At 42.3% G+C, this 11,374-nt stretch overlaps 1 protein-coding gene and 1 pseudogene across 2 annotated transcripts in view; one reads left to right on the forward strand and one right to left on the reverse strand.

Moving 5' to 3' along the window:
- Mms19 (MMS19 homolog, cytosolic iron-sulfur assembly component) overlaps positions 1–11,374 on the reverse strand; it is a 37,873-nt gene that overhangs the window by 23,588 nt on the left and 2,911 nt on the right. For both annotated transcript variants that reach the window (XM_031390328.1, XM_031390327.1), the window contains exon 3: positions 3,272–3,320. In XM_031390328.1, coding sequence (XP_031246188.1) covers positions 3,272–3,320 — 49 coding nt within the window. The remainder of the gene's footprint in view (positions 1–3,271; positions 3,321–11,374) is intronic.
- LOC116104255 lies at positions 7,676–7,776 on the forward strand (annotated as a pseudogene).

An 11,374-nucleotide genomic window follows, 5' to 3' on the forward strand; every position in this document is an offset into this window, starting at 1 on the left:
AAAAAAAAAAAAAAAAAAAAAAAAAAAGAAAGCAAAACTGTCTTAAAAGTTTAAACAAACAAACCAAAAACAAAACAAAAAACCAAAAAACCAGCCCATGAAGGTGCTCCTGAGCTAATAACATTAGTGTCCAGAAAACAGCGGAAGTCCCGGATAAGCAGTGATAGTGCACTTGGGAGACAGAGGCAGGCAGATCTCTAACGTTTAAAGTTAGCCTGGTCTACAGAGTGAGTTCCAGGACAGCCAGGGCTACACAGAGAAACCCTGTCTCTAAGGGAAAAAAAAAAAAAAAGACTGAAGCCCAAACCTACCCTGATTAATCTGGCAGCAACAGAGGCTCATGTGACGCCACAGTCAACTGAAGTCTGCCTTACCATCTCTTACTTGGCAGCTAATGGGCACCATACTTACTCTGGGCACATCCCTCTGAAACAGAGCTTAGTGGTACCCATGTGGCTTCCGAGATGCCTGGCAGCTGCAGCTTCTACTCAAGGAAGGCAGCAGACTTTTGCAAATTAAATAAAAATTTCTGTGTGTATAGACAGAAATTTCTGGGTGTGTAGACAGAAATCTTTGGCTCCAGTCCCGCTTGCTCTGGCCCAAAGGTTTACTTATTATTATATGTAAGTACACTGTATCTGTCTTTAGACGTACTAGAAGAGGACATCAGATCCTATTACAGATGGTTGTGAGCCACCATGTGGTTGCTGGGATTTGAACTCAGGACCTTTGGAAGGGCAGTCAGTGCTCTTACTCACTGAGCCAACTCACCAGCCCTGGAAGGAATAAAATTTCCCCCCTTTTTGGAGACAGATTCATATAGCCCAGGTTGGCCTCAAACTCCGTAACTGAGTATAGCCCTGAACTTATCCTTTGGCATTGATCCAAGTGCTAGGATCACAGAAGCTAGGCCTGATTGTATGCTGTCCTGGGGACTCAGGGTTTTGGGCATGCTTGACAAGGCCTCTCCCAATTGAGCAACAACTCTAACTGCAGCAGTTTTTGTTTGTTTGTTTTTTGAAATAGGGTTTCTTTGTGTAGCCCTACCTGTCCTGAAACTAGCTCTGTAGACCAGCCTTGAACTCAGAGAGATCTGCCTGCCTCTGCCTCCTTTAGAGCAGGGATTAAAGGAGCACACCAGTACAGTCCTTCAAACTGCAACACTTTTTAGCTCATAAGGGAACAGCTGAACTGCAGCAACAAGATGATTATATTCAAAATAGCTCTCCTGAGATCACACTTATACATAACCTCAGCAGGAAGTAGATTTCTGGAAAGCTGATCCCAAGAATTTTAAATTCAACTTTAAAGATAAAGGAACATAACATGATACAGAAATAAAACCACTCCTGTATTCTGAGGACAGGAACTCAGAAATGTTTCTGCTTAGCAGATAGAATATTGTGCATTTGCAGCATTTGAAAGAGGGACCAAGGCACACAAATGCTCATAAGGGCATTTTTCATAATAGCACAAGGGTGGAAACAACCCAGATGTCCATCACAACTCATGAATAGTTAAACAGAATGCTGGTCACTGGTATAATGGAATGCTGTTTAGCAAGCAAAAACTGTAGAACTGACACACTGAAACACAAACAAATGTTGTAAATATGCTGTAATGTTAACGTTGGTTGTTATCCTGCCATGATCTAGAATCACCCAAGAGACAAACCTCTAGGCATACTATGAGGGATCACCTATAGCAAATATTCCTGTCAAGGATTTTCTTGATGAAACTGAGTTAGGAAGACTAACCCTGTATGTGGGAAACAACATTTTCTGGGTTAGGACCCTGGACGTATGAATGGAGAGACCCCTGCTCCTTGACTTTGGATGCAGTATGACCTCATTTATGCCTCAAACTCCAACCACTAGCCTTTCCCTGACACAGTGTTTACACTTGAGCTGTGAGCCAAATAAACCTTTCCTCCCTTAAGGTGCTCTTGTCAGTATTTCACACAGCATTAGGAAAAATAACGTATACAAAAGTCACACAGCCTGGGGCTCTATATATCTGAAATTTCCACAGTAGGTTAATCCGTAGATTGCCAGGGCCTGAAAAGAAGAGGGGTTAAGAGAATGGGTGCTAAGGAGCAGGAGTTTCATTTTGGAGTAATAAAAATGTTCGAATGGCTGAACAGTGACTGTGGGGACGAATGCAGGGAATCAGACACTTTAGTGAGCTTTGATATGTCAAATGTGTATGTGTGTATATAAAAATATGTATTTGAAGATTTGTTTATGTGTATGGATGCTTTGCCCCTATGTATATGTACCATATGCATGCCTGTTTCCCATGGAAGCCAGAAGAGATCCCCCGAGCAGCCTGTTTTTCACTACTGAGTCATCTCTCCAGCCCTGTGTCAGTTATATTTTCAATAAAACTATTATTAAAAAAAATATTGCTGAGTAGTAGCAGTACATCCTTAATCCCAGCACTCAGGAAGCAGAGGCAGGTAGATTTCTGAGTCTGAGGCTAGCCTGTCTATGGAGTAAGTTCCAGGACAGTCAGAGCTACCTAGAGAGATCCTGTCTCCAAACCAAACCAAACCAAACCAAACCAAACCAAACCAAACCAAAGCCCACCCCCCCTCAAAAAAAACTAGGGCCATGAGAAAGTAACCAGAAAAGCTAAATGGTCTGCTCTGTACAAGATGTAGCAGTTTTTAAATCTTCCTTTAATTTTCTGTTTTGATTTGTTTTTCCTATTTCAGAAGACATGTGTTTTGAATAATAACTTATTAATAAGACTGGTTTATATAAGTGGTCTATGGCATGGGATTTGAGGAAAGCAAGCCATAGTCTACAAGCATGTCTCTACTCTGACTCTTAGAACCCCAGGTCATAACACTCTTCTCTTAGCTGTTTCAAAGCCTCTTTGACGAGTGCGGATCTGGCACAGTCATCCTCCTGAACATTTTCCAGAGAGGGAGACAAGATCTATAGTATGTCCAAGGCATCTGGGGTAACTAGACTCCTAAAGGAATTAGGTGGATCTAAAGAAGCACAGAGGGTTGGCGTTCCAGTGAGACAACAGCGGAAGGCCGTAGCCCCCCATTTTACCCAAACCTGCAGGCTGAGTCAGAACCTGATGTGGATTACAGGCTGGACCTTTCTAAGAAAAACAACCCAAGACCAGCTTAGACTGAGGTGCTGATGTGGATCAGAAGCTTTTAACTGTGAGGAAAAAAATCAGGTTCTAGGGAAGGAATAATGCATAGAAGTATCTAGGCAAGACTGGAAGAATATTCTAGAAGAAAGGGGCTTACCCAAGGGCTTCTACTACTTGTAACACTGTATAATCACCGGACTTCACATCTAAAAGAAATGAAAGAAATATGAAAAGGTTAAGACAGGGTTCAATGGTAGAGTGTTTCCTGTTTACACTAGCTCTGTGCTAGGAGACTACATACTGCTGGATAAGATCCCCTCCTAGATAAGAAAGAAGCTGCCACATTTCAAATATGCAGTGTCAAGTATTTTTTAAAAAAAAAAATAAGCATTTTCATTTGTAACTGAAATGTCTGTATATGTAGAAACTCTAAATTAAAAAATAAGCTGGCTATGTATAAATTAGTATTATCAAATAAAAAAATCCTTTGTGTAATATACACACAATAGCCTATAAAACAGCATAGAAGATGAATGGGGACAAATAGCATAAAGGCAAAACAAATAAACAAAACCAATGCTGAAGGTGTAGCTCAGTTGCCTGAATGCTGACCCAGCATGCACTGAGCCCTGAGCTCAATCCCTAACAGGGACTAGGACAGCAGGTAACACATGCACATAGGGGGTGGGAGAGGGTAGATCAGGGAGACCAAGAAAAAGAAAGAGAGAAAGAAAGAAAGAAAGAAAGAAAGAAAGAAAGAAAGAAAGAAACTAGATACAAATTTAGCAGAAATGTACATTTAAAAGGCACTGGATGTTCTGGCTTCATACCTGTCAGGACAGTGCTTACAAAACAGACAAGTGGCAAGGGCTGGAAGGACAGACAGAAAGGGGGAATATGTACAAACATTGTTGGTGAGAATGTAAACTAGTACAGTTGCTATGGAAAAAGAGTATGGTGGTCCCTAAAAAGAAGAAAAAAAAAGCCTCTACAACCCAGCTATAATACTCCTGTTTTATATACCAAAGGAAATAAATATCTGAAAAGTGCCATATGCCCATGTTCCCTGTAGCATTATTCATCATAGCTCACATGTGAAACAAGACTGAAACAGCTGTATATACACTGAACATTGGACAAGACCAACACAGAACAGTGTTATACAGCCCAAAGAACAACAACAACAATAATAATAATTAGTGCTAGGATTAAAGGCACACAGCACCACACCTGGCCTTGGGATAATTTTAGATTAACAGAAAAGTTGCAAAGACAATGCAGAATTTCTGTACAACCTTCAACCTTCACTTTATCATTGCACATAGTACATTTATCAAATATATACATTTGTTAAAAAACTAAGAGATCGACATTGACACATGACCATCTAACTCTAAACATTCAGATTTCACCAGTGTCCCACTAATGCCATGGTTCTAAGATGGAATTAAATGTATCACTTTATAATTAGTGTTAAGGACCCTTAGTCTCCTCAAGTTTCTCAGTTTTCCTTGTTCTTCACAACCTGGATAAAAGAGTTCCTTGACAGGATGTCCTTCAATTAGGGTTTGATGCTCTCCCGTTTAGACTGTGGCTACTAGTTTTTAGAAGACGATCACAGATAAGTGACTCTCCCATCACACTGTCAGGGACAGATATCCCGCAGCACCTCGATATAGTCAATTTAATAATAACAAGTCTTTTACATGGTCCCTGCTGCTCCATCTTTGGTCACTGAACTTCTTGTTTTGTTTATTTGTGTATGTGTGCATGTGTGAAGGTGTACTCGTACCATAGCACGCAAGTGGAGGTCAGAAGATAGATAACCTTTGGGAGACAGTTCTCTCCTTCTACTAGGTGGACTCTGGGAATGGAGTTCAGGTCTGGAGGCTTGGCAAGTGTCTTAACCTGCTGAGCCGTCTTGCTGGTTTATTTTTGTTTGGTTTGTTTGTTTGTTTATTTATTTTGTTTTTTTTCCGAGACAAGGGTTTCTCTGTATAGCCTTGGCTGTTTTAGAACTTACTTTGTAGACCAGGCTGGCCTTGAACTCAGAAATCCACCTGCCTCTGCCTCCAGAGTGCTGGGATTAAAGGCATGCACTTATTTTTAATTTTTTGAGACAGTATCTCGCTATTTAACTTTGGCTGTCCAGGAACTTACTACATAGATCAGGTTGGTCTCAAACTCACATAGATCATCTGGCTGTCTCCTGGGTGCTGGAATTAAAGGAAAGTACTGGGACTGGAGAGATGGCTTAGTGGTTAAGAGCACCGACTGCTCTTCCGAAGGTCCTAAGTTCAAATCCCAGCAACCACATGGTGGCTCACAACCATCCTTAATGAGAGATCTGACTTCCTCTTCTGGAGAGTCTGAAGACAACTACATTGTATACATAGAATAAATAAATAAAATCTTTAAAAAAAAAAAAAGAAAGAAAGTACTGCTATATCCAACACCCCTGAGCTTTTCTCTGTGAGTTGGAAACCAGCTGCTTTACATAGGAAGGCTCAAGACAGTCAGAGCTACATAGTAGGACACTATTTCAAAATTAAACAAACCAACCATGAGCTGGGTATGCTATTAAAATGAAACTGCTTCTAGATTCTCTCAGTTGAAAGAGCTGGGAAATGTGTTTGTGTGTGTGTATGCATGTATGTATGTATATATGTATGCACGTATGATAATCCATCCATGTTACAGACATCTGTCACTATTTCTGTATCTGTATATGCCAAACTAAATATAAAATGATATCAAAGTCTCTAAGTCTCAGAGGCTAGAGAGACAGATCGCTCAGGGGTTAGGAGCACTGGCTGCCCTTCTAGAGGTTCCAGGTTGGATCACATGTTGGTTTGTGGCTCTAACTGCAGTTCTGTGGGATCTCATACCTTCTTTTGACCTCTGGGGACACCAGGCATGAAAATAGTTTACGCATATAAATATATTAAAAAAAAAAATGTCTTGCAGGGTCTAGTGCCAACACACCTTTAATCCCAGCACTTGGGAGGCAGAGGTAGGCGCATCTCTAAGCTGGAAGCCAGCTTGTTCTACAGAGTAAGTTCCAGGACAGCCAGGGCAACACTGAGAAACTCTGACTCAAAAAACCGAAGGGGGAGAAATGAGAGAGAGAAAAAAGAAAAACAACAAACATTTTAAAGTCCAATCCAGTGTTCACTGTAGCCTTCAATCTGTAATTTCTCTGACAGTGGGAAACTAGTTATTTTATTTACAATTACTCCTTGGTTATGAGCAAGCTATACAGTGGGGGTAGAGGCACCAAGGCAGGCTCACAGGACAAACAAGCCAAGGAACCCCTACCAGCCAAATTCCACTGGAGAGGTTCCCTCAGATCTTAAACTGAAAGCTACTTCTTCAGCATTCAGAATGCATCAAATTGAAGCTGGCTGATTCCTACAGCAAAGCATCCATGTGCATGTGACCACATATTTCAGGATGTTAGCGAACACCCCTAGTGGAGACCTGAGTTTTTAGAGCTTTCATAGGGACCAGATTTTGAATAAAAGCATCTAAAAATAGAGGTACAATAAAGCTATCACTACATATTGAATGTAAGTAAGGAAAATGGCTAGTAGGCTGGCAAATGCTCTAGTCAATACTCTGAGAGTGCTTTCACATGGTGGGTAAGTTTAGTAAGTATCTTATTCTAGCCCTGATTACTCTACCTCAAACATGTCTTTCCATTATGATGCCTCCTTTCTATACCTTCTAAATAATGATTACTTTGCTCTTACTTTTTGGTGTGATAAAAACTATTGGGAGCTGAGGATGTTCTGAGCAAATGCAAAGTATTGACAAAGACCAGCCCTTAGGCCCATGGGAATTGGCAAAGGCCTCCTCCAGTCTGTGTGTGAATGTTGACACAGTGTACAAAAAGCATGAGCACAGCTGGTTCCACCCTGACACTGCTACCCCGCTTCCCCGCAGAGACCTCCCCCAGAGACGAGCCAGCCCTTGTATAGTCCAGCTATAAATGCTAACACTAACGGGGATTTGCTACCCAGAAGACGTCAGTAAGGCTGTCCTTTCTCCATTCTCTGTGCCTCAGTCAGGTTCCCAGGACCAAGAGGTGCTTGGCTGCAGTAGGAAATGTTCCTGAGATTCTTTTTATTTTGTGTTGGGGCAGCTGTGGAGCGGTGCTCATGTGTAGCTCAGAAGACAATTCGCAGGAGTTGGTGCTGCCTCCCCTTTGGTTCCTGGCTGCACGTAACTTTTTTAACCATTGAACTTTTAGAGTACAGCAATGATTACAGAACACAGTGACTAGACAAAAGCAGCTGGACTGTTGTTCTCTTAGAACAGTTCAAGTGGTATATTTTACCTAGTTAAAAAAAAGTCTTTGGGGCTAGAAAGATGGCTCAAGCGGTTAAGAGCACTGGCTGCTCTTCCAGAGGACCTGGGTTCAATTCTCAACATACACACGACAGCTCACAACTGTTTGTAACTCCAGTTCCAGAGAATCCAACACCCTCATACACCATACAGGAAGGCAAAACATCAATGCCTATGAAATGAAAATGAGTAAAATTTAAAAAAAATCTTAGAGCTCACTTTAGCACATATGCTAAAATTGGAATGATAAAAGAGATTCTCATGGCCCCATGCAAGGATGACATGCAAATTACTGATGCCTCCTGAATTTTAAAGTTTAAAACAGGTTAATAAAGTCTTCCACTCTGCTGGCACTTTATCCAGAATCATCTATCTGAAGCACAGCTATTTGTTTATCATCCTCACTTTCTCCTTATTGCTCCAAAGTCCTTTACAATGGAGCTGCTGAGCCCTCTATTCACACCTTTCTCTTACTCAGTCACATGAAATGGGAAGTCCCTGTCCTTCAGTTGGAAATGCTCCTTTCCAGTCCTAGTCTGAAGAACTTATATACTCAAGTGCCAATACTTATGAAGCCTTCCTTAGATACCTCCAGGCAGAATCATTCTCTTCCTCTTTGGTGTTCCTTACATACTTCTTAAAAAGTTGTTTTCCTTCAATACTGTTGTCTTTTATAAAGCAAACACTATGTATGGTTTAAGACAGAAATAAAGAGGGTCTTAATATGTAGCCCAGGCTGGTCCTGAACTCACAGAGATCTGCTTGCCTCTGCCTCTCGAGGGCTGGACTTAAAGGAGTGTGCCTCCACACCCAGCTAGACAGAGAGTTCTTAAGAAAACCCTCTATTGGGGTAAGGAGACATTTAAACAAAGTGTCCACCATTCAGTGTCTCCATGCTAATATAAAAAAAGTTAACAGAAGGAGTCCATGTTCTGGTTCATGGAAATGGGTTACTAAATTCATTTTGTTCTTAAAAGCACGGTCTCCATCCTATAGCCCAGGCCAAGCTGACTTACAACTATTTATCCCAGGCTGGCCTTTATAACTCATGGCATTCTTCCTGGTAAAAGTCTCCTGAAAGACAGGATTATAAATGTGAGCCACCTGTGGGCCTGGGCTACTAATTTTAAGTCATAGTAAGTTTTCCCAAATGAAAATAGCCAAAATACACAGAAATTCTACAATTACTTTTTGTACTTTGTTGTTCTGGGGTAAGAGAACCTATAATAGTTAAAATAATTATTTTTCTCAAAGGTAGTTTTATTGGCACAAAGGAAAAATATGAGTTCCTTTCCCTTTATAAGACACCTAAGTTTTCACAATGTGTGCAGGATTTTGTGTGTAACAATGGCCTTGCTAGCTTTCCTAACTTTGTATGTTTTCCTCAGCCAGGCAAGTTCATGTGGAGCATGGAGAAAGGTCAAAAGCAGGATTTATGTGGTCACTGATGCAGAAGGAACAATTAGGTCTCTGTCTGATGGAATTGCAGCCTCTTGAGAATCTGGAGTGGCAGCCCAAGGCAGGGCGGGCCAGGGCTAGGGTGCTGCAGGCAGAAGCGCAGGAGCAGAATGGAGGGAAATCCCCCAGGAACAGGGTTCCAGTCAGGCTCTTAGAAAGGCCGTTTCTGGAGATGCAGATGTAGCTCAGTTGGGCAAGTGCTTGGCAGATGAAGGAGGCTCTAAGGCGGGTTTCCAGCACTGTATGGCACATGCCTGTAATCCTGGCCCTTGGGTCAGAAGTTCAAGCTCATCCTCAGCAACACAAGCAAGCAGTTCCAGCCAGCTTGCTTACATGAGGCCCTATCTCAAAATCAAAACAAAGCAAAAACCTTTCTGATTCTCTACAACTATTCTTTACTCCTTAATAATCTTATTTCAGGAACAGTGGTTTCTTCAGGCAATCAAAAACATGGCAAAATATAATGAAGGCTGAACGGAAGGAAAACCCTAATGATGGGGGTGGGAAAGTATACCCCTGCTTCTGTTTTTGGATACAGTTACTTCCTCTTTTCCCTGGCCCCCAGGCTCAAAACACTGAGCTCGTCTAGGGTAAGCTTTTTATTTCCTTCAAGTTTTAGAACTGGGCCTCAAATCCCACAGATTCTACTTGCTTCCTTAACTCTAGTCACATAAACTTTTCTTTTTACATTTTGTGTATCTGGGGGTCTGAGGACAACTTCAGAGAACCTGTTCTATCATGCGTGTTCAGAGGATTGAACTCAGGCTATCAAGCAATTTTACTCACTGGGCCCCCTCACTGGCCCCGAAATAGTTTTAAGGTATATGTACTCATGCTAGTTCCAGGGGACTCTTGGTAGAAATGGTAGGGTCAGATGTGGGTACTTGTATAGACACACCTGTGAAACAAATCTGCTCATGAGTGTATGAGTGGGCGGGAAGTCTACTGGAGTTGGAGACATTGTCTAGCCAAGGAAATAAGGAAACACTGGGGAAACAGCTCTAATTAGGCCTTTACTGTGAGGTCGAATTTGGAGTTAGAGCTGCTGGAGGGGACCGGAAGGGAGATGGAGAACAAAGGCTGGTGCCTGGAACTAAAGGTCCAAGAGGTCAGTGGTGAGAATAAAGGCTGGGACCGAGTCCCAACTATCAGTGAGTGCCTGCTTGAGGGGCCATCATTCCTGGGCTTCCAAGTCATTTCCTTTCTTGTACCTGCATGTTCTTGGGAGCTGACAACTATTTCCACCAGGAACCACCAGGTGCCAAACAAAGTTGGCAGTTCCTTTGTGATCACAAAGGATTCCTTCTGCATTTGTAACTTGTAAGAGAGCTGCTGCTTCAAAGGCTGATGTGTGTTATGTGTTCAGTATCGCACAGATTGACTCAGGCTGGAGGAAGTGCATGTACTCTGGGAACAGTTCAAAACTGCCCACTTACCATAGCCTAACAAAGACTATGATCAGTTAAGACTAAGAATACCAACTTAATCCTTCCTAAATTTCCTTTTAGTCTACAGCCTTTGCTTAAAGGGCTAAACACCTACTACCTACAACAAGCCGTTCAAATCCTTCTGCTGGAGTTCACAGTTCTACATAACCCAGCTCCATGAATCATTCAACTTTACTGGCTACTATACCTTTGCATCAACCTTTTGTTAAGAGGAATAAACTACAACAGAGTTCACTTACACAGGTACTACAGAGTTAATTTTATTTATTTATTTAGTTAGTTAGTTTTGTTTTGTTTTTTTTCAAGACAGGGTTTCTCTGCATAGCCCTGGCTGTCCTGGGACTCACTCTGTAGACCAGGCTGGTCTCAAACTCAGAAATCCACCTGACTCTGCCTCCTGGGATTAAAGGGTGCACCACCACTGCCCGGCCAGAGTTAATTTTAAACCATACATGCCCTGGCCAGTTCTGTGTCCCCATGACACATGCTAGAGTCATCAGAGAGGAAGGAGCTTCTCTTGAGGAATGCCTCCATGAGATCCAGCTGTAAAGCATTTTCTCAATTAGTGATCAATGGGGGAAGACCCAGCCCATTCTGGGTGGTGCCATCCCTGGTCTGGTGGTCCTGGCTTCTGTAAGAAAGCAGGCTGAGCAAGCCACAAGAAGCAAGCCAATAAGCAGCACCCCTCCATGGCCCCTGCATCAGCTCCTGCTTCCAGGTTTGAGTTCCTGTCCTGACTTCCTCCAATGATGGACCGTGATTTTCAAGTTTAAGCCAAACAAACCCTTTCCTCCCCACTTGCTTTCTGGTCATGGTGTTTAGTCAGGGCAATAGAAACACTAAGACAAGATGATAGCTGAGGTGCCCTCCCTGTTAGCACCCAGCACTGCAGATGTGGGCGGGTCCACAGACCTGTAGCCCGGGCAACGGCCACCTTATTCCCAGAATCCATTGGGTTCAGCTCCCACCTTTACCTGGACTGCTACGTCACAACATATATATAT

This window comes from Mastomys coucha, unplaced genomic scaffold (assembly GCF_008632895.1).
Source record: "Mastomys coucha isolate ucsf_1 unplaced genomic scaffold, UCSF_Mcou_1 pScaffold21, whole genome shotgun sequence".
Classification (NCBI taxonomy): Eukaryota; Metazoa; Chordata; class Mammalia; order Rodentia; family Muridae; genus Mastomys; species Mastomys coucha.